This window comes from Sitodiplosis mosellana, unplaced genomic scaffold, assembly GCF_009176505.1.
Source record: "Sitodiplosis mosellana isolate CC-2019 unplaced genomic scaffold, AAFC_SMos_1.0 Smas_scaffold_12, whole genome shotgun sequence".
Classification (NCBI taxonomy): domain Eukaryota; kingdom Metazoa; phylum Arthropoda; class Insecta; order Diptera; family Cecidomyiidae; genus Sitodiplosis; species Sitodiplosis mosellana.
In genome coordinates, this window is record NW_022595254.1 from 1,798,344 (window position 1) to 1,825,816 (window position 27,473).

At 35.8% G+C, this 27,473-nt stretch overlaps 4 protein-coding genes across 9 annotated transcripts; 3 read left to right on the top strand and 1 right to left on the bottom strand.

Annotated features, from left to right (window-relative positions):
- LOC129567762 (palmitoyltransferase ZDHHC8) lies at positions 1-14,358 on the top strand. Of its 6 annotated transcripts, none has more exons than XM_055445019.1 (12): positions 1-2,345; positions 6,490-6,608; positions 6,798-6,955; positions 7,107-7,130; positions 7,368-7,516; positions 7,722-7,916; positions 8,015-8,228; positions 8,351-8,535; positions 9,179-9,364; positions 11,229-11,469; positions 11,546-11,962; positions 12,167-14,358. In XM_055445019.1, exons 1-12 carry the CDS (start codon positions 2,254-2,256, stop codon positions 12,500-12,502), a joined length of 2,316 nt encoding a protein of 771 aa, XP_055300994.1. In that variant the 5' UTR covers positions 1-2,253; the 3' UTR covers positions 12,503-14,358. The 6 variants fall into 6 exon arrangements, 5 of the variants coding, with proteins under 5 accessions (XP_055300994.1, XP_055300993.1, XP_055300995.1 ...); XM_055445018.1 differs by having other exon boundaries at positions 7-2,345; positions 6,490-6,614; XR_008687883.1 differs by lacking the exons at positions 11,546-11,962; positions 12,167-14,358 and adding an exon at positions 9,677-9,964 and having other exon boundaries at positions 7-2,345; positions 11,229-11,350.
- A 710-nt stretch (positions 14,359-15,068) lies between these two features.
- On the bottom strand, positions 15,069-16,604 carry LOC129567767 (uncharacterized). Its single transcript, XM_055445033.1, has 4 exons — positions 16,450-16,604; positions 16,139-16,374; positions 15,890-16,064; positions 15,069-15,817 (listed from the first exon to the last, which is right to left on the bottom strand). Exons 1-4 carry the CDS (start codon positions 16,487-16,489, stop codon positions 15,321-15,323), a joined length of 948 nt encoding a protein of 315 aa, XP_055301008.1. The 5' UTR covers positions 16,490-16,604; the 3' UTR covers positions 15,069-15,320.
- A 25-nt stretch (positions 16,605-16,629) lies between these two features.
- LOC129567764 (uncharacterized) lies at positions 16,630-18,361 on the top strand. The gene is made up of 2 exons (XM_055445031.1): positions 16,630-17,139; positions 17,211-18,361. The coding sequence occupies exons 1-2, from the start codon at positions 16,901-16,903 to the stop codon at positions 18,124-18,126; spliced, it is 1,155 nt and encodes a 384-aa protein (XP_055301006.1). The 5' UTR covers positions 16,630-16,900; the 3' UTR covers positions 18,127-18,361.
- A 1,371-nt stretch (positions 18,362-19,732) lies between these two features.
- On the top strand, positions 19,733-25,269 carry LOC129567770 (AP-3 complex subunit delta). Its single transcript, XM_055445037.1, is given in 15 exon segments — positions 19,733-20,180; positions 20,448-20,543; positions 20,696-20,824; positions 20,884-21,024; positions 21,110-21,239; positions 21,309-21,448; positions 21,736-21,809; positions 21,903-22,051; positions 22,124-22,471; positions 22,593-22,764; positions 22,875-23,490; positions 23,608-23,758; positions 23,823-23,948; positions 24,018-24,147; positions 24,229-25,269. Coding segments are annotated over 15 exon segments (2,910 nt in total). The 5' UTR covers positions 19,733-20,084; the 3' UTR covers positions 24,641-25,269.
- The last annotated feature ends 2,204 nt before the right edge of the window (positions 25,270-27,473 follow it).

A 27,473-nucleotide genomic window follows, 5' to 3' on the forward strand; every position in this document is an offset into this window, starting at 1 on the left:
AGTGCGATGGCGACACCGTACAAATTCGCCGCGCTCATGTCAAACATTTTTCATTTCCATGGCATTTCTGTCACGACCATTTTCACACAATTTCTTTCATTTTTCTGCTGCGAAATAAATCAATGTCGATTGCATTGTCGGATGATGGGTTGTAAATTTCGGTGGTTGTTCATTTGTTTTGTAACGATTTAAAAAGAATTTCATTGAATAATCGGTCGCAGGTGACGTTTAGCGAATAGGCTTCATACTTCAATCAAGCAAAGCAGCACACGCACACATGGACAGCGACAGAGGTCGAGACAATTAAATCCAGATAGCGCAAAAGTAGTGATAGTTGTGCAAAGAAGAAGAAGCAGCACAGAGACGGAGCACAGTAGAAACGAAAGAAAGAAAAGCAATACTGTCGAATGCTGAGTGTCTCGCAAATAGACATCTTTTTCTCACTCACAGCAAGACACACAAAACCAAAAATCGAATCGGAGAAAAAGAACGGGAACATAATTTTCCATTTTCTAGCGAACCAAAAGAAACAAATAAAAAGAAACCATAGACGAAACGAAATCAGAAGAACAAATATCAAATTGCAGTGCAATTCTGAAGTTCGTAGATAAATCGAAAGCTGGATTTTGTGTTGCAAATCAAATCAATTGTCGACGACTCTGTTTTTTTCTTCTTCTCGCTTGTTAATGTGAATCATAGTCGACACATATTACAGAGAGAAAAATATTTCTTCGACATTTGGTGCGTGTGTATTTGTTTGTCTTAACTACAAATTTGTTGGAATCAATGTATTTTTAGTATTTTAGAAGAAGAAGAGTATCATATTTTGAAGTTCATCGAATTCGATTTCGGTGTAGTATCAATCCGCAAGTGAATCGAAAAAAAAGGAATAAGATAAGAAGCGAAATGTCTTGTGTATATGTGTCACTATCAACATAAATTATGCGCTATCAAGACGGGAACAATCTGTCTCAAAACTGAATTGTGAAATGTGAATATTTCGTGTAAAATTGCCAATAAATCTTAAGCAGTTAAGTGTGTGCGGTTGTTTTTTTTCGTTTCGTTTTTATTTTCGCAAATTAGATAGAGAGCGAACGGATGAACGTGAGTGAGAAAACGAACGAACAAAACAAAAATGGAAAAATGAACACAACTCCGCTAAGCAATTAATCCAATTTTGATTTTTTAAGCAAATTCTGTGTTTTTTTTTAAATTAACATCGACCCATTCAATTTACACATAGAAATAGCAAGTCTAATCTTCGGAAATTAGTGCAATTAAACGGATTACATGGAGAGAGAGAGAGAAAAAAGAAATATATATATATTCATTGTGCAGTGGCTGGACTGAACCCCCGTGCTACGACGGATGAGAAACACACCAAATCGAAATATACAAAGTAGCATCGAGAGCTCGTCGAAAATAGCCTTTGGCTTATTCTTTTGGTTGTTGCTCTGTTGTGTGTTGGCTATTTATTTTCTTCTGTGTGTTTTTTTTTCGTTCGTTCTTCTTTTTTCCATCGTTTATTTTATATTCGTCAAACGCTGTCGCGCAAACCGTATGTTTATTAACATGTCTCTGGTGTTGTTCGCGGTCACAAATCGTCAATGTGTGTGCCGTGTGTCTATCAAGTGTTGTGTGGTGGCATAAGGAGTATGCATTTGTAGCTCTATTTATCGGCGATACACCGATCTATGTGAACTGAAAAACAAGCAACTTGCTTGTGACTGCTCTGTTGCCGCCGCTTAAGGAATATCCAGTTACATGGAGAATTTATTGTTGATGTCGTTGCCGTCATTGTCCGTGCTACCTTTTTATTTTTTGCTCATCTTTTATTACCATTCAAACCCATCAAATACGAGATCCATTCGACACAATCCTATGTGTGCAGTACAATCACAATAACATAAACAACAACATTCGCCAAATAGCAGAAAGCACATGAAAAAGTGTGTACGGCGAGAGAGAATTTCATCGCTGCAATAACCGAATTTAACCACACCGAACATTATCATCTTAACCCGTTTGCAAACGCATCGACAATTTACGTCGTCGCATTCGACGTATTCCAGTAGTTTAGTGTTTTATAATCGTAAAAAAAAGAAAGAGATACGACAACAGAATACAACTAAAAATAACTGCAATAAATATTTGAAAGAAAAAATAGAGAGAGAGAGAGAGAGAGAGAGGAAGAGAGTTTGAGTGAGTGTTTCGAGCAAAGCAACCAAACAGAAACAAAATTGTGTACACAAAATGCCGAAATGTAGCCTGAAAACGAGGTACATACCAGCCACATTTGCATGGCTTTTACTGCTTGGAACCACAGTCGCCTTTTTCTATTATCCGTAAGTGTCAATCAGTATTTTAATTGTTATTTAGATATTGTGTGCGAGCGAATGTTGTGAGCATGTGTGATGTGCCACTGTTGTTGGTTGAGTGGTTCGATGGGAAACACGAAGACAAGCGACAAAAGGGGAAGACAAACTAAAGACTATTTTTAAGGTATCCACTTGATAAATTGCGCTGCGAATGTGTCGCGCTCGGTTCGCGTATCACTTGGATAAGAGCTCATTGTACTAAATTGTTGTCATCGTCAAGCCAATTGCATATGTTTCGCTATGTTCAGCAGCCAATGTTATTGTTGGTGATTGCCGTCAATTGTGTTGTGTGTTGTTTTTTTCTCCTCCTTCTTCATTCTTCATTCTGCCACCGTTTTCAGTGAGCTAGCCGCCCGTTTTAATGGCTTGTTGAGCCCACAATTATGCGACTAATTTGATACATTTTGCTCGTTCCAGTTCATTCAATGTACAAAAATATGTTGCAAATGACATTGTTTAAGACGATAAAAAACAACGACAACAAACAGCTTAAATCTGTACGAACGAAACCACAACAACAAAAAATGGTTCGACTCACTTACGCTCTGTGTGTCAGACGTTCCGCCAAACTAATCAATAACAAAAGAAAGCTAAATGCGCTCAAGTGAGTGATAAACAGGCAAAATAATTGCATGTGCGCTTTTTTTTCGGTGTGCAGAATATCACGACCAACATCGGCTTTGGAGTACTTCACAAGGCAACTTATTCAAATGGCACAAACGAATTATCGCATTATGTTATTGAATTCCCTTCAAATGACAATGTGTATTGGATAGTGGATCTACATTTGCTTTTTTAGGTCTCGCTTTTAAGGACAAGGTTCGAATGCTTTTTTATGTCATCACATTGGTGATATTCGATATCGTGCAATAGCTAATATGAAAGCGTTATGTCTAGCCTCAATGGAAATTATACTCCAAATTACACAATCAATCCCTAATGATCAACATTCGACATCGATAAAATGCAACCGAGAGAAAGAGAGAGAGAGAAGATCAAATCAAAATCCATTCGTCACTCGAGCACAAATCCCAAGAACTCATTCCCAATGGATATAATCATAATTGCCTAATAAATGACACACTGTAATGAAATTCCACGTAAAACAAATCTATGGAGAGACAAACAGAGAGTGAGAGAGAGAGAGAGAGAGAAAAGAAAATAACAGGACAACCACATGACATACCAAATGTAAACTGAAACGCAATGTATTCTCATTTTTTTCCAATAAAAATGTCAGTTATATGGTTTTTATTGGATCACAGACTTGCTGTCTTCCGTTCTCATTCAATATTTACATTCGACATCTCTCGCTCGCTCGCTCTCTCTCCTTCTCGGTATTTAAACAAGAGAACAAGTGTCCCGTAGCTGTGAGCTAAACTAATTGCAGAACGTTTGTCCTTTCCAATGACTCTGAATTTAATCAACGAAACATATCAAACACCATTGCAACCGTAGGAAATATTTCGTGGTAAAATTCAAAATTGTCATTATTTCGGTAAAACAAGTGAGGCGTGTGTGCTTACGTAAGAGAAAAATATCACGTTTTATTTACCGTTTAAATACGCTCCTCGAAGCGTTAGCCGTAAATGAAAGTTTTCGTTTCTTCTCTCATTCTTATTCTCATTTTGGCTCGTATTTCAAATGGCATCTTCATTTCAAACAAGGCATATATTATTTGTAACGTAAAATGTGTCATCTATGATATCATGGTTACAAAGGAATTCTCGACCAAACGGATGGCATCTGCAGCACTGCTGCTGCAGCAGCAGCAGTATCAGTATTCGAGAAATATGTAGTGTGTCAGTTTCACTTTGTAGTGGCAGTGCATTTCAAACAAAGAGCTCGACCTGACGATGTTATTATTCTCTTTCGCATGAATTTCATTCATTCAAAAGAGCTGAGCTGAGCTACGCTGTATGGCCAAAGCGATTATCATTCGCACACGAGAGCGCCGTTATAAAATTCACTTGTGGGTCTAATCGAAGTATTGCCACTTGAAATATCTATATGAATGTTTTTTATGTAAATGTAATGCAAAAACCAGAAAAAATACGACAATTCAAAATCATCGCCGCCTCTCATATTCTCTTCGGTATTTCTGTACGTGTTTTTTCTTCTTCTATTTGTCGTGCGTCGGTTGCTTGTGAATGAATATAATGAACGTCGTCTTTCCGCGTACACCGCGTATCCCATTCACCGTGTATTTTTTTTCTGCTATTTTTTCGTCGCTACGTCCAATCTATACACTCCTTAATTATAAAAATTTGAATGCGTGCGCGATTGCCCATATCACCGCAGTTCTATTTCACGAGTAAAATGAAAGCAAAACGCCACCGTGAAACCACACGTAGCTAAAAATACGACGAAAAAAAAAACACATGAGGCGCCGTGTGTAACATGGGCGCGCATTTTCAATTTTAATAGGTCGGTTGTCGTATCTACTCTGATGCTAGCTACTACACTGTAGGTGCGTTCTTCTTTTCGCCACTTCTTCTTCTTCTCATGCGAGTGAGTTAAATATTCATTCCTGCCACGATTTTCCATCTCATCCAAAAGCAAAGTGCATCGTTCTGCATTGTTTTTCTCTCTTGAGCCCTTCGCTTGTGCTTAGTTAGAAACGGCGTTTTTTTCTTCTTTCACGAAGCAGCTGCGAAGAAAAAAAATGAAAATGCAAACGCTTGACATGGAATCAACAAAAGTAAACTAATCACAGAAAACGAGGGAAAAAAGGTCAATGGACAATTGTTTCTAAGGGCATCACGCGCGCTTCCACTTTTCATTTATGAAGGGAAAGAGAAGAAGAGAACGGCGAAAAAGATTCGAAAAAAAATTCCATGGAAAATGCTTTCAAAAACATCGGAAAAACACACTCAATCGTTTCTACATATCTTTTTCACTCTATCTAGTGTTGCGCGTGTGAGCATAAAGCATGCACTATTTGCTTGTTTTATGGTGTGTGCGAGATGTTTAGCGAGAGAGTTAAAAAGATAGAAAGATAGATATGGAGAGCAAGAGTACGAGAACGAAAGATGCTCCAACATAATGAACGCAGCTGTAACAACAGTACTTAGGTTATCTCTCTTCCTCTCTCTCTGCAATTTGCATTGCAGGATTCTTGTGTGATTTTTGCATTTACACACCAAAAACACATCGCGATGCATGCAACCATGCAACCGTTTCCATACACACATTTTGTGATGCAAATGAATGAACCGATTGTGTATTTATGAGTCGCAGTTTGCTCTTCACTGTATATTTTCCTTTTTTTGCCTTCTATCTCTGCGTTGGTTTTACATTACCGTAAACGCAACACGATATAGCATACATAGCAGTAGTTTATGAATGCAATTTACTCTCTATTGGTATTGACATTGGCATAAGCAATGGTTGTGGCGATGACTCAACTGAACTTTAGAGTTCACATTTTTATCTCTCTAACAGTTTTATTCACATCGATAACTTGGTTTGTTCATGCTTGAAGCATGTTACGAGCGAAATATTATGACGCCAAAAACGATTAATTCGTGGTCATATAACTAAGAATAGCCGTTTTTCTGGCTTATCAAGTGAACAAAAGGTGATTTTTTTTCTAGCATTACTTTTGAATCAAATGGAACAACGCCCAGTTTAGTTAGTTCATTTTTGGGCGTGAGAGAGAGAGAGAGAGAGAGAGGGGGAGAGAGAAAGAGAGAGTGGATGACAGAGAGAAATACTTCGCTTCTAATTCTTGTTAGACACATTTCTGTTGTTGTAAACATGTTTGATTCACTTAATTAAATGGTGTGGACGTGCTCACGTGCGCATGAAAAAGCGTGAGCATTTGGCACAAAATTTCTTCTGCTTCACTGATCACTCAATAACGTGTAATCGACGGCAGCCGTTTGCTTTCCTATCGACCGTTTTCGACAATGTTTGCTGCTCATTTTCATTTTTCGTTGGGTTTCGTTTGAATTACCAAAACTGTCGGAAGCAATCATAAGATTTATTGCATCAAATTAATTTCATTTCCGGTCATTAGAAAGTTAAACTAGTTTAGATTCAGTAACAAACCGTAATTTTGGGTTTGAAATAACGCGGTATTTTTTACCCGTTTAATTGTTCATTACAGATGTCAATATTATATATATAAGCATCCATGGGTACCTGCATATCAAGGCGTGATAACGTTTTTTGTAATAGCAAATTTCACGCTGGCCACGTTCATGGACCCTGGAGTTATCCCCAAAGGTAAAGGTAGAGAAGTAGCAAATCATATTTATTTTCCGTAGTTTTACGTCAATTTGATTTTTTTCCATTATTCACACTGAATTAACATGATAATTCCATTAAATTAGCACGCGCGCACTCGCGCTCAGATACACACGAGTCAATGACTGATTTTGTTTGCTCAATCGGCTTTTTTTTCATTTTTCTTAGCACCACCTGATGAGGATAAAGAAGACGAATTTCGATTTCCATTGTACAAAAATGCCGAAATCAACGGCATTACGGTGCGAATGAAGTGGTGTGTAACGTGTAAATTTTATCGGCCGCCACGATGTTCACACTGTTCCGTGTGTAATCATTGTATTGAGGTATGTGAAGATATCGAGAGTTGTTCGATTCGCGTTGCATTTATGCAAAACTAAGCGCTGAAAAGTATCAACATGCATTTAAAAAAAAACATTTCACTTTTTTAACGGTGTTTTTTTGTTTCGTTCTTTCTCTTTCTCTTTCTCTTTACAGACTTTTGACCATCACTGCCCATGGGTAAATTATACACAAGATTTTCACTTACTTTCAATCAATAACAGCCAGCGTATTAAATCATTTTCACTGATGAATTGCTCGATTGATTTAGATGTCTAACAAATTAATTCGAACGAGTGAAAGAATTAATTAGTGCTTTAACAGCAAAGAAATCAGTCGGATTTGATTTGATTGGGTTATTTGCTCATATGGTTTCCAACTCTTTTTTTTCACCATGTGCATTTTTCCATTTAACAGGTGAACAATTGCATCGGTCGACGGAACTACAGATTCTTCTTCTTTTTTCTGATATCGTTGTCCATTCATATGATGAGCACCTTTTTGCTCTGTCTCTTTTACGTTTTACATCATAAGAAAGATTTAGCTCAACCAGCGTCCATTGTAGCGTATCCTTTTTCAACAGAAATATGAACCAACAATTCCAAATGAAATGTGATTCTTCCAATTACATTTCACATGGAGGAAAATCTATTTTGAGATAGATTCAATTATTATCCAAGCAAATATAAAATCTTTATCCTCTTTCTATTTTCACATTTCCATTGAAATGATTTTCCTTGACTAAATTGTAATCGATTTCGTCGTAAATAGCATTGTTTTAATTGCCATCGTAATTGTGCTAGCCATTCCAATATTCGGTCTAACTGGTTTCCACATGGTGTTGGTGTCGCGGGGGCGAACAACAAACGAACAAGTGACTGGTAAATTCAAAGGTGGCTACAATCCATTCTCACGAGGATGCTGGCATAATTGTTGTTACACGCAATTCGGTCCGCAATATCCAAGGTCAGTGTTGCGAAAGCTGAAGCGCGTACATACATTTTTTTAAAGCCAAATCAATCGCATATACGCTAATCCGATACATGTTTTTCTATTTTTCGCAGTTTGATGAAACCGCAGAAGTATGCGGCATGCCGTTCAACGAAAGAAAACCAAACGATTAGCACCATTACAAATGAAGAGCAAAGGCACACTGGTAATAATGCAGTTCAGCATTCAGGTATTTATGAAGTCGACCAATCGACACAAGTGAAAACCTATACCGACCATGGGAACGGCTACGGCCAACGATCGGGCGGAACAACTCATTACAGCAAGGTAATTAAACCTCGGATAAAATCCAATACGTATTTCGGTTTCGTTTGAAGAAACACGCCAGCACACCGGTTGCCATTAATCAATTTTTCATTTTTCGTCGCTTTGCATTTGATTTGTTGCAGCTTTCACCGGGACGTGAATGCTCCGACACTGATATGGATCCACAGGGTACTCAAAGCCAAGATTGTGAGCCAACGCCACCGTTGCAACGGCATAATTCAAACTTTTATCTACCTCCAATCGAAGGCGAATCACCGCGTCACGTTCGAATGTATCATGCACGTCATAGTCCACATGCCAGACAAAGGTCATTATTTTGCTAAACCAATCTACTACATAAATTGCACGTTTAGTTATATACAGAGTATGAAGAGACAAAACTCAGAAAAATTCCTCTCCCAGTTTTTTTTTTATCAAAACTTTTTTAAATATTCGCTTATTTTGTGAAACATTTTTTTTTAAAAGATAGTTTTGCAACTAATCTAGCTTTTAACTATTTTATTCATAAAGTTTTTAAAACTTCCCTATTAATATTTAGAAAACATTAGAAAACAAAAACAAAATACCAATCCAGCTTGATATACCCCTTTAATTTATTTTGCGCTTAGTGCAATCGCGTAGAAAAAAAAGAAGAAAAAAAAGTATTATACAAATTATTATTTAGGTTATTATTTCTCGAAATAAAAACCACTTGCATGCTGTGACACAAAACCTGACTTGTTGTATATAATAGAATTTTAATTTGTTGTACATAGAACTTTTTTGATTTTATTTTGGGTGTATAAATTGCTTTCTTTTTTCCCCCGTTGAATATCATTTGCATTTCATCATGAAAACCGACACAACAACAACAAAAATACCATCTGCAATATTTTCTCTCTTTTATTTTGGCTTCTCTCATACGTTCGCATGATTGAATTTGGTGGTTTGATAACGTATACAAACAACAGGGGCCTTGATGTATCACGTGGATACAATCCAGATGCACTATCACCCGATCAAATGATGACCGGACCGAATGCAATGCAACAACAGGGTTCAGCTATCCGAATGACCTCGGCAACACCAACCATGCAACAGCGTATCAAAGCTCTCGGTGTTGCAACTCCAATAGCTCTATCTAGTCCTGTTCGAAGGTATGTTTGTTCGCTATTTATGTACTAGGTTCGGCCCAAAAGAAGCAGCGTTTGTTTTTGTGAACGGCATGTTCCAACTAGTAAAAAACTCTGTCAAAATTTTTAACTCTCTTTAGTTTTACCCTTTCTGACTAAGTTTTTTTTTTCAATTTTGAGTTAATTTTTTCTTTCGTCTGTCAAATGTCTTTTTTATAGCCGATCCACTTGAAATTTTATTTATCTTATTTATGATTATAATCCAACTCTATTGATAATGTTTATTTTTCATGTTACTGCTCTCCCGAACTTAAACCATCTTCAAATTTTTAAAAGGTGGCCTTAATGTTACAATTCACACTCGTCTCTAACGCGATCTCCGTGAAACATACAAACACACACAAAATTTACGTTCCCGCCATGACTGTGCATTCTTTTTTCTCCTTCATTGAACAAAAAAGCGAATCCATTTCGAATCAAGCCAAACCAGAAAAAAAAGCAAAACAAATTCGAAATAAATGTGAATTTCCCGATCCAAATAAACAAACGAAAAAAAAATTGAAACGAATTCCAAAAACCGAATAAAAAACAAATCAAAACCAATTTTTACTCACAATAAATCGGGTAAATAGATAAATTGATTGCGTATCTTTTTCACATTTTGAATTTTTCATTTTGAATTGAACGCATTTCTTTCTTCCAATTTCTATGCATACACTATAATTTTGCTTCATTATTGCCTATATTTTGTTCGTCATTTTGAATCTTGTTTTTTTTTTGTCTCTGTTATTCAATTACAACCGAATTTGGCTTGTTATTTATTGATTTTAGATTATGAATTGTGGGCTTTTCTCCAACAAATCTGCAAATTTATATTTTTCATTCATTTGTTATCCACAAAATGCATAAACAAAGAGCTTTATTTCACAATGGCATTCAGTTCGTAAGATTTTTGGTTTCACAATTCAATTTTATCATTTAGTTTTCGAATCGCAGTAGCATTTAAGTAGAGCAATGCACATTATAGATGCCACCATTTCGTTTTGGCCAACAAATTCCGTTTGTTTTTATAAGCATATAGTTTTGTGAATTGTATTGAGTGTAATAAATCTATTATCAGTTTGCTCATTTTTATATTCATGATTTTCCCTGTTCATTTTGATAATTGCGTTACATGACGAATGGCGTGTGGTTTTACTGTGAGCATCAAATTTCAAAATATCATTTTTATATTCCACATCTATGGCTATGATAACTACTAGTTTCATTTTCGTTTATCAAACCGTTCTGGGGTTTTAAGTTTCACATCAAACACATACACATACGCGATTACCCATTTCAAATACATGTAAAATACAATGATTTTGTTTCTCGAACATGGATCAATCAAAACCAAACATAGACACGTATTTATTTTTGTGCATATTTTTCTGCTCGATATAATCACACCATGTTGACATAATATGTATACATATATAAATAGGTTTAGTACAAAAACAACAACAACAACAACAACAACAACAACAAATAACCTCTAGCATTGTAAATGCGATTTTTTTACTGAGTTCTCAACGACTATTTTGTTTTTGTTTGTTTTTCTATCTCTCTCGTTTTTTTTCTGTAAAGTTAATCCAATTTCATAACTGTATATTGAATTCACTGATCATGAGATGTCTCAATGAGACAGCATAATGGTCGATATGTGAGACTGAGTTAAATGGCAGAAAAAAATCGATTTTATGATTGTTTGATACATTTGTTTATTGCATTGATTTAGCATTTTTGTAGATTTTTTTCACACGCAAATTTTCCCATTCCGTTCCGCTCACAAAAGTATTCCACTTATATTAATCGAATATGTGTATGGTATTTTATTGGAACCATTTAGATCAAATCCTGGGACACCTACTCAACCACGACGCCCAGACTTCATTGGCGTAAGCAATTCCAATCAAATGCCTAATAATATGATGAATATTCATCAGCAGCAACAGCAACAACAGCAGCAAATGATGTATCCGCATACGTTAGGAAAGCAGCAGCAGCAACAGCACGAGAATCAAATTCCCGGTGTTCATCGTCAGCAGCAGGTGCAAAATCAATCAGTTTATGGTAGTCCACAACGAAGAGTAAGTTGATGTTTTTTTGCCAATATCCAATGCATTTGGAAGCGGGAATTACAACAATTTATCTTTCTATACAAAGTTTCTTAGTGAAGGTGAATTAGTGCGACAAGGTGCTGAATTATCTTATGCCCGATCAAATAATACCGTAGATAATATAAGAGAGTTAGCGAGTAGTCCACAGCATGGTGTTTACATGTGGAAAGACAATTCACCCGGCTACAATAACGGTCAAACCGTCGGCCCACAATTTCCCGGAGCACAACAGCAGCAGCAGCAGCAGCAACAACAACACAGCAACATGAATATGCATCACGAATACATGCGAGCCGCTCAACAAATGCCACCACCGCCAGGCCATATGGTGACCCAACAACAGCATTACGTACCAAATAACATGCAACACGATTACAGTGTTGGCCGTCATCGATCGAATCCGACTAGTCCGACACAGCAACACGGGAATGTTGCCAACAATAATGCTCAACGATTTAATCAAGTACGTTATATTACCAAACCGGTTTACATTTTTGTTTCTGTTCTCTATTCCCTTTCACTCTTTCTATTGCACAAATTATCTTGTTGACATGGTTTGACCTTGACATTTAAATTGAAGTTTAATTTGTAATTACACTTGCGCAAACAATATCACATACAGAGCAATGAGTAATGTCGTTTTGTGTTCATTTCGGCTTTTTCGCAGGTGCCGATCACAACAACAGCTGGTGGTTATCATCCGGCGTTAAGAGGTGGCGTCCCCGTGTTCCCACCACAGCCACAACCATCACCGCAAGGCAAACGAAAAGCAACACCAACGCGTCCGATTTCATTTGTGCGTGCACTCGAAATGGCCGACTCCATGGAAATGCAAGCAATGACTTCTGATCAAAAATCGGGCGGTGCGATCAAAAACAACGGAATGATCAGCTCAAGTGCAATAAACAATAATGCTGGCAATCAATCGAATACTCAAAAAACCACTACACCAACTCCCGATCGTGCTAGTGTTTATGATGTTAACTATGAAATCTCCGTATAGTTTTTGAATTTGATGTCCAAGCGATAGAATAATACACTCACACGAATTATGTAAACAAAACACCTAGAAGTTAAACACAGAAAAACCAACCTAAATGAAAAAAAAAACAAGACTCTTGTGAATTATTATGAATTAAATGTTTTAAATGGAATCAAATTCTATCTCGTGATCATCAAATAGCAATGTCCTACATTTATGCATCGCATTCATACACCGACCAGATATAGATAAATGTGCTTTCGAGACAACAGCAAACAACAAATCGACCCCTAGCAAAGAAAAAAAACAACACTCACATACACACAGATACAATGTGACGTGTGTGCGCCCCCCTGAAATCGAAAGTCTTCAGCTGTCATTTTTGTAGAAATTAAGTGAATATGTAAAAATAAGCATAAAAAACAGCAGTTCTTTGTAAGAAGTCAATCTATAGAAGAACATAATCAATGTATAAAATAATCTAGATAAATGTGAAATGTGAGAAACAACAATGAAGAAGAAAGAAACCAATGAGGTGAGGCGGCAAAAAGGCAGAAGATGACGTTATTTCATATCTTTGCAATAGCAAAAAAATGATAGTTCACTGTTTTTTTGTTTGTTTTTTTCTTTGTGTTCGATGAGACTTTGATTTTCAAAGTCAATTTTGTATTTGTTGGTAGGTTGAGTTATGAACGGCTGTCGCCCATTCAGTACGACACAAAGTCATTTGATAGATGATTTTTTTTCGCCACCACCCAAAAATAAATAAGAACGTAGAAACTGTGTTTATGTACATAAAAAGAAGTGGAAACACCTTTCATATAGTTCATGTCATGGAAGTTTATGTCAAGATGAAATGATATATATATATATTTTTGTGAAATGAAGAACAAATTAATTCATGTTACGTTCCCGTTTGAGCTACTCCTCTTTGTGAAAACCGTCTCTTCTATATTCACTTCGAAAGAATCGCAAAGCACTAAATATCTAGCTACAGAATGAAACTAATGCAATTTATGCACTCATAATAGATTCAATGGAGAAATAGAGAAATGCTAACGAAAGTCAATCGTCCGTCCGATATGATCTTTCATTCTGTCTTTCTTCATCTTGATGCGATCACATCAAAATTCTTGTGATCCCCTACCACACACAAACCTTACTAATTCATGTTTTGTTTTTGTTCAATTGTGTGTTTCAGACTTCAGTTAACTTATTCTTTGTTAAAATAAATTATTTTTTAAACTCCTTATTAGGAAAAAAGAAAAACGAAAAGAAGAAGAAAAAACAATGAAAAATCAATCAAATCCTATCTATAATATGTAAAATGTTCAAAGAATGTAACAAACAAAACGGTAAATTTGTTAGTTTTCATTAATGTTTAGTCAAAATGGTGTTTTGTTTGTTTCTTCCTCCGTTCTTTTGTTTATCTAATGGCTTTATGTTTTTAAGGTGCATCGCGTTTTTTGTTCTCTATTTTCTTTTCTAAAATCGTGTTCATCCAAACGGATGTTCAACACTCATTTTTCTATTTACACATTGATTCAAATAGCAGTCGTGAAACCCAGACAACAATTTTTCAAAACGGAAAGGGAAAAAGAGAAAGAAAAGGGGAAAAAACAGTTGCGTATTTACAAAATGAGATGAAAATTCCGTGGACATAACCATTCTTCATTCGAATAGCAATCATTTTAAAGTTGTTATTGAATTAGAAACATTATTATGGGACTAGATAGCAAAGTAAATAGACAATTACACGTACATTCACTGTAAAATTGCATTTAAAAGAAATAAAGAGAAAAAGAAATTAATGATTTGTATAACAAACAGAAACAACAACAACAAAATTCATCGATTGTCATTAAGATTTTTTTTTTTTAAAGATAGAAATATTTTTCACTCACAATTCGGCGAACAAATTTCGAGCTTTAAATAATGTTTTTTAAATGTGATGAATGATTTATTTTTAAACGTTTGATTTTCATGAAAATGCGAATTTTGGATTCGAACACTCGAACCCAGTGACCAAATTCATCGATTTTAAATGCGATTTTTAGTCATGACACTATCGTCTAAGAAACAAAACACAGAAAAAAACAAAAAAAAACAATTCAACACATTCAATTGTATTTTGACACTCCATTTGTGAACAAAATTTTACACGTATGGTGTTTTACAATTAAATCAGCATCGGGTTTTTTTCTGTGTAAGCATCAATCACATCAATCATTTAAATGCCAAAAATAAGGGAAGAATGTATGAAATGTATGGAAATTGTTTTTTCTAGCAAACGAAAACCGAATGTAATACGAAGAGAAGCTGTAACTTCATTCAAAATCATAGAACCCTATAATTTTTTTCCTCCATTTTCAACATTTTACATACAATTTAGCTAGCAATTTTGCATAAGCAGAAAAAAGGTAAAAAAAGAATTAAATTTCGAATCAGTGATCAAGCGACAGCAATGAGTGGCAACAACAACAAAACGTAGAATTTGTATACAGATTAAAAAAAAACAAACAAATGAATTTCATCCTAAGTAAAAATAAAAATTGGAACAAGCATAATAAAGAAAAATACATTTATGTAAATGAAAAGTGAGCGTTCTTTTATTTCAAAAATGATGAATTCACTATTGCAACCGTATAATACAGAAGAATGGATTAATAACAATGAATTCGGCAAAAAAAAATTCCAAACAAATCTTCTATAAAATGATATTATTTATTCAATTATCCATAAAAACAGCTCGGGATAAGGCACCTTTTTTTCGATTGTGCAGATAACAAATTTAAATTCGATATGTTCGGAATTCGTTGGATTGACGATGTATTCGAATCTATAAATTTTGAATTTCATCAAGGCTTTCATAGAAATTGTTTACGATTTCCGCAGCGCGTTCCATTCCTCTCTCTTTGTAACTAATTACCTGAAGCTGCTTTAGCAGACCGTTTTTCATGAGAAAATCTAACCATTGAATTTTGATCTTATCACCCAAGTCCGTACATTTTTTATACTTCACCAATATCTCTAGAAGGAGATCTAAGGCTTTGATACACATGCTTTCTTCTGGCGATACCAATGTTTCGCTTTTTATGACTTTGATAACAACCATGTCAAGAAATTGAATGACCTGATTTGACTTGGGAGAAACATCTAATTTCGATATCAATTTTGCAAATGCAATCAACGTATTTTGCCGTAGACCGTCGAGCTCATCTTTCTCACATAGATTTGGTGTGACTTCGAGACCCTTGAGCAACGCACCTCCCAATGTTGCATTCAAAACGAGATCCAAAATGATGCTGACATCATGTAAGTTTGGTACGAGATTTCCTATGAAAGATTTCAAATGTCACCAGTTAGTTTCTGGTTTTTCGCTCTAGAATTAAAGCTTTTTTTCATTACCCAACACTTTGTACGAAGCCGTCAATGGACACAAGTTGTTTGTTTCTTCCACAATTCCAATGATTGCACCAAATATGTCGCCCTGCAAAGCATCCATAAGACAGACAGCTGTGATGGAATCTACCAATGCTTGGATGACAGCAAATTTGTCCGCAACTTTCAATTGTTGAATCAACTAAAAGGATTGAATTGTAAATATAGTGTCCATGGTATCGAAATACAAAAAAAAACTGTGATCAAGACATTTACCCGTGTGTTTAGATCTGTTTTAATCCCCTCATCTATTTCATTCCATTCGTTTTGTTGAACAGTGTGGACCAATTTCGATTTGCTTGTCAAATGTCGACAGATTTCCCTGGACGCAGCTATTCGAATAAAATCCGCCTCGTCAGTATCGCCTAAAATTTCAACCAACTCGACCAGAAAACAACCGAAATTTTCAGCAGCTTTTCTATCCAAATCACCAAATGTACCAAAAATGTTTGCTATACAGAACAGAAAAAAACACACAAATGTTGCTGAATTAACCACACTTCAAATAAACAATCTGTTATTCTTACATTTCTCTTCCAATTTTTCTAAAAAACCTTTTAGATCCATTTTTGTGGAGTTTCTTTTCTTCTGTGCAAATGATAGTGCGTTTTACCGGCTTTTGCCACACGGGAGTGAAGTTGGTTGCCATGAATACGTAAATTATGTTTGGTTACGTATTGATATCAAATACGTATCGGTTTTTCTACGCATGTCATGGAAATGACAAAGTTTGTTTATTATTTTACTCTGATATGAAATAATTCTATTAACAATTGTTTATTAAATTTACCGAATCGCAGTAATTAAAAGTTCTTGCGTTTCATTTTAAAAATACCCAAATATATCCGTTCACAATATCTCTCTAAACGAAGTATTTTAAATTCAGTGATACCAATCGCCAAATTATACGAATATTTTCATAACGAGAGAGGTTTTCTCAGCATCCGTTGAACAATTCACACAAAACAGCACTGCATTATGGAAAATGAATTTGATTCATTTGAAAATGCAAAATGCACGACCGAAGCTACAAAAATTACCGAATTAAATACAGACTGCTTGGAAATTATATTTGAACATTTGGATTTTAATGATTTGATTCATGTGGCCGATAGCAGCAAACAGTTTTATGGTGCCGTGTGCCAGGTTTACAAACGAAAGTATCTAAATATGAATCCGATATTAGATATTCAGTATGATCCTGCGTATAAATACAGGTAGTATCATTTTTGCTATCCCATTCAAATGATGAAGTGTTACATTTAAATTTAAATTTATACATTTACAGTAAATTTTTGAATCAGCAAGTGGAAAGGGATGCATTGGAGCAGAATCCATTAGTATTCATTACCAAACCAATAATATTATTAAAACTCCTACGCCACTTTGGACACTTGATACGGAATTTGGGGATTGGTTTTTCGAAATTGAATATGAAGCTGTGTGTTGGAATCGAAATCTATTTGGCCAAATATTGCTCTGATTCATTACAACGATTTTCTTTGATATGTAATACGTCAAAAATTGCTTTCAAAGATTTACAAAAACCGTTGAAAAAAGTCATAGCTTTGAAAATACATACGGTAATAGATCAAAAACAAAATCACATTCAATTCCTCAATGAAAGTAATCTACCAAATGTTCAGCATATTTATATAACTAACCACGATGGTTTGCATAATTCTGAAAAAGAAATTCACTACGAAAACATAGAAAGTTGTACGATCGAATCTCTTCGAATGGATAAATTTCCATTTTCATTCGGAAATCTAAAGCATTTTACGCTTGCGGGTAATATCTGCCTAAACGATGCTTTTTGTCAATGTATCAGCAAAATTGAACACTTGAAGACATTGAAAATAATGGATATGTTAATTTTTGACTCAGATTCGTTCAGAAAGCTGTTGGAGTTACAAAATATTCTTTCAAGTGTAGTAGAAATGCAATTTTCATTCGAAAAAGGTATGTCTGCTGACGCTGTGCTTCACTTTCTGAAACAAAGTCGAAGCGTGAGAAAATTGACTATTCATCTACATAATGGAAGATATAGAGGAGACAAAACTCGTGACTACTTTAGAATGCTGCAAACGATATCATTAAATTTGAATGATGAGTGGAAAGTGTATATCATAGATCCGTATAGATATCCATTCAATTCAATTTATGATTCTGAATGCCATGTTATTGAAAAGATGAATATATGATAAATTTAATTTGAACAACATTGCTTCCAGGTTTGATTAAGGTATTCAATATTTCGGTTCAGAAAATTAATTTAATTAAACGTGTGAAATTTAGTTAATAAGTTTTTTTTATTAAATCTATTTCGTCAACTGTACTACATTTTTTTCTTTACATACCTAAAACTAAGTTCCTGGTTTGATAGGCCAAATTTTTTGCTGTTTCATTCGATGAATAATAATAAATATGAATTGTGAAATTAAATCAAAATATTTTTAATCTTGTAGCTTGATTGGTGGTTTTTTTGTGATGAAACAACAGAAAAAGGTGAACAAACATACGTGTTTGGATGGCTGAGCAACTCAGCATATCGTATGCAGCGGATATATCTCAGGCTGGCGATACAGGTGAAGATGATTGATAGTGATGTTGCGAATCCCTTGAGAATGTTATCGGCATATTTGACAACAACTGCCACGAGTAGACCGCCACCGGCAGAGCCACCAAGTATATAACGAATGCATCGTAGCCATGGAAAAATCCGTTTTGTGAACTTTACCAAAATCAAGCCACACGCACACGCCGAATCCAAGCGGAATGCTCAGCAGGCTCATTTGTACGTTTCACATCCAAACGGAAATGTCGGCACCTTTCAACATCTTTTCAAAGAAAATGCCCACAAAACCGGACAACACACATTCATCCAAAGCAGCGGCAAGATCGAGCAGTCGATTTTGTTCTAGATTATGTAGAGTTTTTGTTTCCTTTTGATCGGCCATCTGCACCATAACTACGTCAGCAATCAAAAGTGCTAACGAACCCCATTGCGTGACGAGTAATTTTTTTCGTAATATAATCACGTTGCTATAAACATTTGCTCTTTGATTACGTGCCGAATGTGCGAAGCAATCATCCAGTACTATTTACAAAGACGACCCGAAACCACAAGAAAAAACCCAAAATACACAGACTACTACTCACTTTGTATCATCATTATGAATGAGTGCCAACAATTTTAAAGCGGAACACGGTGTTTGTTTGCCCTTTAAATTTAAAATCAAGATTTTTTTTCGCAATCGCACGAATAAACAATAGTTTTGATAAGACTATCGCTAAAACCCTTATGCTGATGGCCTACACACAATCAACGCATAGCAATTAATACAAAATATTTATATCAAACGAGCACATATCGCATCTCTTTGAACACCAAGCTGCCGAACTGTACACTGTACAGCTCGAATCAATGAACTAGTATTCCATTCATTTTTTGTTCAACATTAAATAGATATGAATCTAATGTTTTTTTTGTCAGGTGAAAGCAACATCATCAGAGACATCATGAATATTTTTTTCTTCATTCGAATTGAAATATTTTTTCTTGAAATCTTGAATTAACCAGGAATTAAAGGAAGGAATCAAGTCAAAAAGTCAAGCGAAATAACAGCAGCACATTCGAATTTCGGTTCAAAATCGACTTGCTGTGACTTTGCTTGGAAACAACGGCGCGCATCGGGTAATACTAGGGGTTTTGAAATTTACGTGGCCGGCGATTCATAGCACAACTACATGCAAACATCGTTGATAAATTTGACAGTTTCAATGCATATACACACGAATACACTATTTTTTTCCTCTCTTCTTTATTTACTTATTTTGTATGCGACTCTCTCTCACTGCTGCTGTGTATGGGAATCACTAGCTGTTTGTGAACGAACAAATACAAGAGGACACCGAAACACTCTTTTTTTCTTTATCGTTTCGTTGGTCACAGATTTTCTTTTGTTTTTCACTTATCATTCCGTTTTGAGAATGAAATCGTAGTTTATTGTGCATCTGATGATGGAATTAATGTGCATTAGTTAAAAAATCGAATGTATTGTGTGTGTATAAAAGGGTGAAAGGGAGTTGAAAAACGAAAAAAAAACTAGGCAGATAGTTTTATTAGGCATACCAATAACAAGGCAGTGTGTGATGAAAAATGGCTCTCAAGAAAGTTAAAGGAAACTTTGAGCGAATGTTCGACAAAAATTTGACGGATTTAGTGCGTGGCATTCGAAATAATAAAGAAAATGAGGTAATTACAAATTGGATTGAATTGTGAAATTTTAATCAAACTGTTTTTGGTATTGCGGATGGAACAGTAACATTTGACGTGTGTGAAGTATGTTAGTTAATTGATTGAAGGTGATTGTGGTGTATGTGAGTGACATCGCGCACCATGTACACACCAATCCAGTCCAATCAATTTCGAAAGTTCACATTTTCAAATAATGTCCACCTCAAATTATGGTAATTGGCAATTATTTCGGTGTAAAAACAGTGGCTCATTTTCTGTTTATAGGCCAAATATATTGCGCAATGTATGGAAGAGATCAAGCAAGAGTTGCGCCAAGATAACATCAACGTGAAGTGCAATGCTGTGGCTAAGTTGACATATGTAAGTAGTTTTGCTGTAGTTAGCAAGTGGCTGTAGTCGCTATTCTCCATGGTTTACGTAAACAAGCGCAATTAAAATGGTGCAACTTGAACCTTTAATGACTTTTGAATCGTGTTTCTTACGGATTGGATGGTTTCTTCCTCCTATTTTAGATTCAAATGCTTGGCTATGACATTTCTTGGGCTGGATTTAACATCATTGAAGTAATGAGCTCGCCTAAGTTTACACACAAACGTATCGGTTATCTAGCAGCCTCACAATGCTTTCATGCCGACAGCGAAGTAAGTTTTTTCCATTTCAAATCCGCCTACCAATTATCTCACCGCTGCATCCATTTTAGCTTTTGATGCTTGCCACGAACATGATACGAAAAGATTTAAACTCACAAAATCAATACGATGCTGGCGTTGCACTCAGTGGCCTAAGTTGCTTCATATCAGCCGATTTGTCTCGAGATTTGGCCAATGATATTATGACTCTGGTGAGTGTCGCTTTAACTTGCCCGATCGTCCCCAATTTTTCTAATTGAATTAATTAATTAACCTTTGATACGAATCGCAATACAGATGAGCTCAACCAAACCATATCTTCGTATGAAAGCCGTTCTAATGATGTATAAAGTATTTTTACGATATCCTGAAGCATTGCGTCCAGCCTTTCCTAAATTAAAGGAGAAATTAGAAGATCCAGATCCAGGTACTTACTCTTTTTTCTGCCGTAAAAATGATTCAGTTCAATGATGCATTCACTATTTACGGTTTGTAGGTGTGCAATCGGCAGCTGTGAATGTGATTTGTGAATTGGCCCGAAAGAATCCGAAGAATTATCTTTAATTGGCACCAATCTTCTTCAAACTCATGACAACATCAACCAACAATTGGATGCTCATCAAGATTATCAAATTGGTAAGACATCATTACCTATCTCTCTGTCTCTTTCTTTGATTCAATTTTCAGTGTCTGAACATTTCAATTACAATCAGTTTGGGAGGCTGACAATGATCGAACCTGAGCTCGGTCGACGTTTGGCAGAACCGATAATCGATATTATCACAAGGTTTATTAAATTTACCAACTTATCCGTTGATACCAACTCGTTATTCGATGCATTGTGTTCTTTTTTTAGCTCTGTTTTTCTTTTAATACGGCTATTGTTCCTTTTAATTTGATTCATTGCTTTTTGATGTTTACAGTTTGGTGCATTGACTCCATTAGAGCCTCGCATAGGAAAGAAATTAATAGAACCGCTTACCAATCTTATCCATAGGTTTGCCATATTTCCATTTCATTCCATCACGTTTGCGCTCCAATTGAATGGATTGACTAATCGGAGTTTTGATGTGATTTTTTCTTTTTATAGTACCTCGGCTATGAGCTTGCTGTACGAATGCATAAACACGGTGATTGCTGTTTTGATCAGCATTAGCAGCGGAATGCCGAATCATACGGCATCTATTCAATTATGTGTCCAGAAATTACGAATACTCATCGAAGACTCTGATCAAAACTGTATGCGATTCTCTTTCTTTCACATCCTCTTCATGAGTTGAAGCACTCGCTAATCATTTGATCTCGTTGCAGTGAAATACCTTGGCCTTTTGGCAATGTCCAAAATTCTGAAAACCCATCCAAAGTCCGTGCAAGCACACAAAGACTTCATATTGGCGTGCCTGGACGATAAAGACGAATCGATTCGTTTGCGAGCACTGGATTTGCTGTACGGCATGGTATCGAAGAAGAATCTTATGGAAATCGTTCGACGATTATTGGGACACATGGAACGAGCCGAAGGATCGACGTATCGAGATGAACTGCTGTTTAAAGTCATTGAGATTTGCTCGCAAGGTTCATATCAATATGTCACAAACTTTGAATGGTATCTGACCGTTTTAGTGGAATTGATCCAGTTGGAATCGGGCTCAAAGCACGGTGAGAATTTGGCTTTTTTGTGTTTATGTTCATTAAAGCTCGACGTATATGTTTTAATTTTTATGAACAATCAAATTATAAAATCGCAATCCTGGTGTAAAATTCCCTTCTCCACTTGCAGGAAGTGTAATTGCAACTCAATTACTTGATGTGGCCATCCGGGTGCAAGCTGTACGTGCATTTGCTGTTTCCGAAATGACATCGTTGCTGGAGAGCTTCCCGACCACAAGTCAAAATGAATCTATGTACGAAGTATTGTATGCAGCCGCATGGATTGTTGGAGAGTTCTCGAAGTGAGTCAATGAAACGCATTTCATTTTTAATTTCACGATCAAACGGTGCATATTTAACTTTTACTTTCACCCTGCAAATGATTTAATTTCACCTATTCTCCTCCATTCAGTGAGCTAAATGCACCGGAGAAGACGTTGAATATTTTGTTGAAACAACGTTCGTTGCCGGGCCATATACAGGGAGTTTACGTGCAAAATATTTTGAAACTTTTTACACGAATCGTGACCGGACTACTGGAGCGTAACGATGTCAATAAAATTGTAACTCTATGCAATTTGCTGCTGAAGAGGCTACCGGTCTTCATCAGTTCGGGACATATAGAAGTGCAGGAACGAGCCAGTTCAGCGTTTATTCTTGTTCAGATGTTGCGCGAGCAATTCCCTTCAAATGATCCAGAGCTACAGGATGCTGATAGCATCTTAGTGATGACCGAACGGCCAGAGAATCCAAAAGAGGATGATATGCAATCCATTCCAATTGGCGCAATTGAAATCGTTCAGGAGATGGCAGTACTATTCGCCGGTGATTTGAATCCAGTTGCGCCAAAAGCGCAGAAAAAAGTTCCGTTACCCGATGGATTAGATTTGGATGTATGGATTAATCCACCGCCAGCTGAAAGCAGCGAGTCCAGTGATGAAGAACAAACCGATCTGTTTGTAGCGAACGACGAAACGGAACAAAAACGACCAGCAAAATCCGAGTTTACGCACGAGGAAATGGAACAGGTACATATTGATTGAGAATAATAACAATTCAATAAATGATGCATCAACAGCAAACGAAATAATTATTAGTATAATTAAATTAATTTCAAATATTTATGTCTGTGTCATCCGTTTCAGATGCGAGAAGCACGCCGAATCGATCAAATTCACAATCCAAATTACTTGAAATCAAAAACAGCGAAAAAGAATAAAATTGAGGAGCATAGCGACAATATCGAAGACATTCCAATTCAGGAGATAACTCTTGATATTCCCATCCAAATAACGTGTAAGTAAATTCTTGATCTCGTATCGATTTGTGGAGATTTTCATTATAATTTCATCTTCATCAGCTACAAAACGCTCGGATAAATACCTTGCCGAACAAAAGAAGCGAACTAAAAAAGAGAAGTCGCATAAAAAGAGCAAAAAGAACAAAAAATCGAAGCACAGGGATATTAGTAGCGAGTCTGAAGAAGGTTTGTTTGGTCAATCAACTCATTCTGAATTTAATTTGAATTATTTCAATGGGGATTGTTATTTGACAGAGCCTGCACCTTTGCACGTAGTCAGCTCATTGATTGAGATGCCCGAAGGAGCCAGTATCTCCGATACAGACGATAAGGATCCAAATGAAATGGATGATCCACATCGAGCGCTCGATATTGATTTAGATATGTGAGTGTTGCTCAAAAATTCAATTTCTTATATATAGATATTCGTGGCCAATTTTCAACCAACTTTCTTCTATTCTCCTAGACCGCTTCGAGGTGACGAGGTCCTGCCAAAGCAAAGCTACAATAAGGTGATTAAAGATGCTTCGTTGAAGACAACTTCAAATAGTCACGAATCAAAAGAGATTGGCGAAAGCAAATCCAAATCAAAGAAGTCAAAGACGCACAGCAGCTCCAAAACAAAAGAGAAACCCAGTGAAAATAACGAAAAATCCGGCCACAAGAAGAAGAAGAGCAAACCAACTAAAAGTGAAAATGGCGATGTAGATTTACTGGGAACGCCGGTCAAGGAAACCAAGGAAAAGTCCAATAAAAAAGAGGAAAAGGAGAAGAAAGAGAAAAAATCATCGAAAAGCAAGAAATCGAGCATCGGTGAATCAAAATCCGGCTACGAAGAAGCTTTGGGCATTTCAACTCCCAGCAAAGAGGTGTACTAGACAGACACTTTAGTGAATATCATTCGTTTTGAGATTATTCAGAGTCCAATAATGTTGCAAAAAAAGAGTCAAAGAAATGTTTGAAATGTGATTGAATTTACTAAAATGTCGTCAAATGGAACATGCTTTTATTTATATATCTGGAGTTTCAGCAAAAAACCACGACACAATTTACGATAACAATTCCATGCCTTCCGTTTTGAATCGCATCAAATGCCTATCAATTAGTAAACATTGAACAAATGTAACGGCTATAAAAAGAAACAAAACAAGAACCCTTTTGTTGTAAGAAATTTATATTGATGAACAAAAAGAAACAAAATCCAATTGATTAAAGTCAATGGCCAAAAACGAAACTTGTTCAGTGAATTAAACGAACGGAATAATCTAGTGAGGAATTTAGTTTAATAAGCTTGTAGTTAGAAATTAATCCGATCAATTGATACACAAATTATACGGCCACATATGAAATTATAACATTAAATCACAACACTGATTATTTTTAACCAATTCCTACCCCATTCTCTAAACCAACATGTTCTACTTCTCTATCCCTCTTTTGTTTTCAATGCTGCATTGTAGCCCAAGTAACACACATATTTCGTTAATAAAATGAGCAGAGAAACTAATGGCACACCGTGTTTGATAATCAAACTTTGATTAAATTGATATTATTTTTTTGCAGGATGTAGAAAAGTTTTTAACGTAATATAACCCGATCAATATTCAAACAGAAGAAAGAGTTAGAATTTATTGGGTGTATAACTTTGCTGCCGCCGTTTTCCAACAGATGGCTCCAGTGGTAAGTGCTGGTGAAAAATATCAGCTCTAAAACGTCATACGGTAAGCTTGGGCATCTGTCAACAATTCTGCACAAGGGGCTATCCACTCGAAAGTAATGCATAATACCTGCGAAGTAATACGAAGTAATACTAGGTAAAAGTGGTATTACTTTTGATAAAGTAATACCCCTTTTAAAAATAATACTATTGTTTGAAAAAAGTAATACTAAAGTAATACAAGGTAATATTTACATTAGTATTACTTAAAGTAATACTAATACACAGTATTACTTTTGAGTGGTTTGCCCCTCGATTCTGCATCATCACATTTGTAGCTTTTTATCTGCATCATAAATTTTATTGTACTCAAAAATGTCCGAGTTCGTGCCAAAAAAACAGCATTTGCGGGAGCAGTTTTTTTCATACGGGAAAAATGTGAAAAATAGATTATTCTTTTATCGAGTGGGCACTGGTAGTGAAGAATGGACGTTTCTCGATAGACACAAGCATATCAAACCACATTTTGATCGTGGTTACTTGTCATTATAGGGGGCGCCACAATCACTCCCCCGAAAAAGGGTGATTTTCCATATTTGCAGGGGTGGGGCAGATATGGTGCATTGGAAGGTGGTAGAAACTTATCAAATTGTTAGCTTTTATCGTTCTCAACAGAAACTAATCGGTATATACCAATTTCTGACAGCAAAATCGAAAAATTGACTTATCGCCGCAAAAAAAAGTCAAAAATTGGCTTGATTCCTTTTTGGCCCCCAAGCCGACATAGTTTTCTTGGGACGGAATCCATAAATTACCAGAAAGATGGGGAAAAGTCATAGCTTCCGATGGACAGTACTTTGAATAAATTATATTGTACAAATTTTTCACAATAAAGCCTCAAAAATTGAAAAAGTTATACACCCAATAGATTGAACAAAAAAAAACTGGTTCTTTCTAATTGGTGTTTATTTGAATAATAATCAAGAAAAAATCCATTTGTATTGTAGAAACAATGAAAAAAACGAGGAACCAAGTGGCAGTTCTGAGTTTTCTTCGTACTACGCTTATAAAAATGGTTTAAATGTGTTATTGAAATAACAAGTGTACAGGCAATATAGGCTGAGTACAACACATACCCTGTCTGAGTTTCTCGAATGTATTGTCGTTGCTAGCTTGTGATAAAAGTTCACATCAAATAGATTACGCGGAGAAAATGAATCCAGTTTTTACTTGTTGATTGATTAGATTGCTAAAAAAATTATGGATCATGAATGCCCGTTTTTTTTCTCGCAAGCTCGGAGTGGTCGGCAAATTTATTAACAGACATAGAAACTGTACTCATTGAGTAGGACTCAAATATAAGAGAACCGTTACGGAGTCGATTTGCTGGAGAAGCTCGACTAATGATCACTTTAGCTCCAACCGAGAATGGTTGACGGTAACTGACGTCATCATGGTTTTCTTTAAGTATCTGTGTCGTGATTTAGTTCTCGAATGAGTGAATCAAAAGACTTGAATTTCATTGAAAACCCGAAACCTTACAAGGATTTCTTTAGTTACATATTTTTTATTCACAATGTGCACCCTTGGTTAGAGTGAGAGTTGAGCTTATGAGTAAGTTTCATAATATTGCGTGGACATTAGAAACGAATAGAGTTGTGAGTACATCAGCGTAAAATTACGATACACTAATCCATTTGGTAATACTGACAAAAATTCACAGCTGTGTGCTTAGCTCTATCTAAAATCCACGTGGATCCATTTTCCGATTCTTTCAATGCTTGTATCATACTCTTAGCACATTCTTCCGCTCTGAATTATCAATTGATTTTTTGAAAAATACAACTTCATAAAAAAGTTCAATAAATTCTTACGTTTGACACCCATATTCTGCCATTATTCGGTTATATTCCTCGCCACCATCATAAGTCCCGAACATTTTCGGTAATAATTCTTTCAACAATTCAGTTTTTGTACCACCCGGGCATATGAGAACAAATTTTATCAACATTTATGTAAATGAAAAGTGAGTGTTCTTTTATTTCGAAAATGAT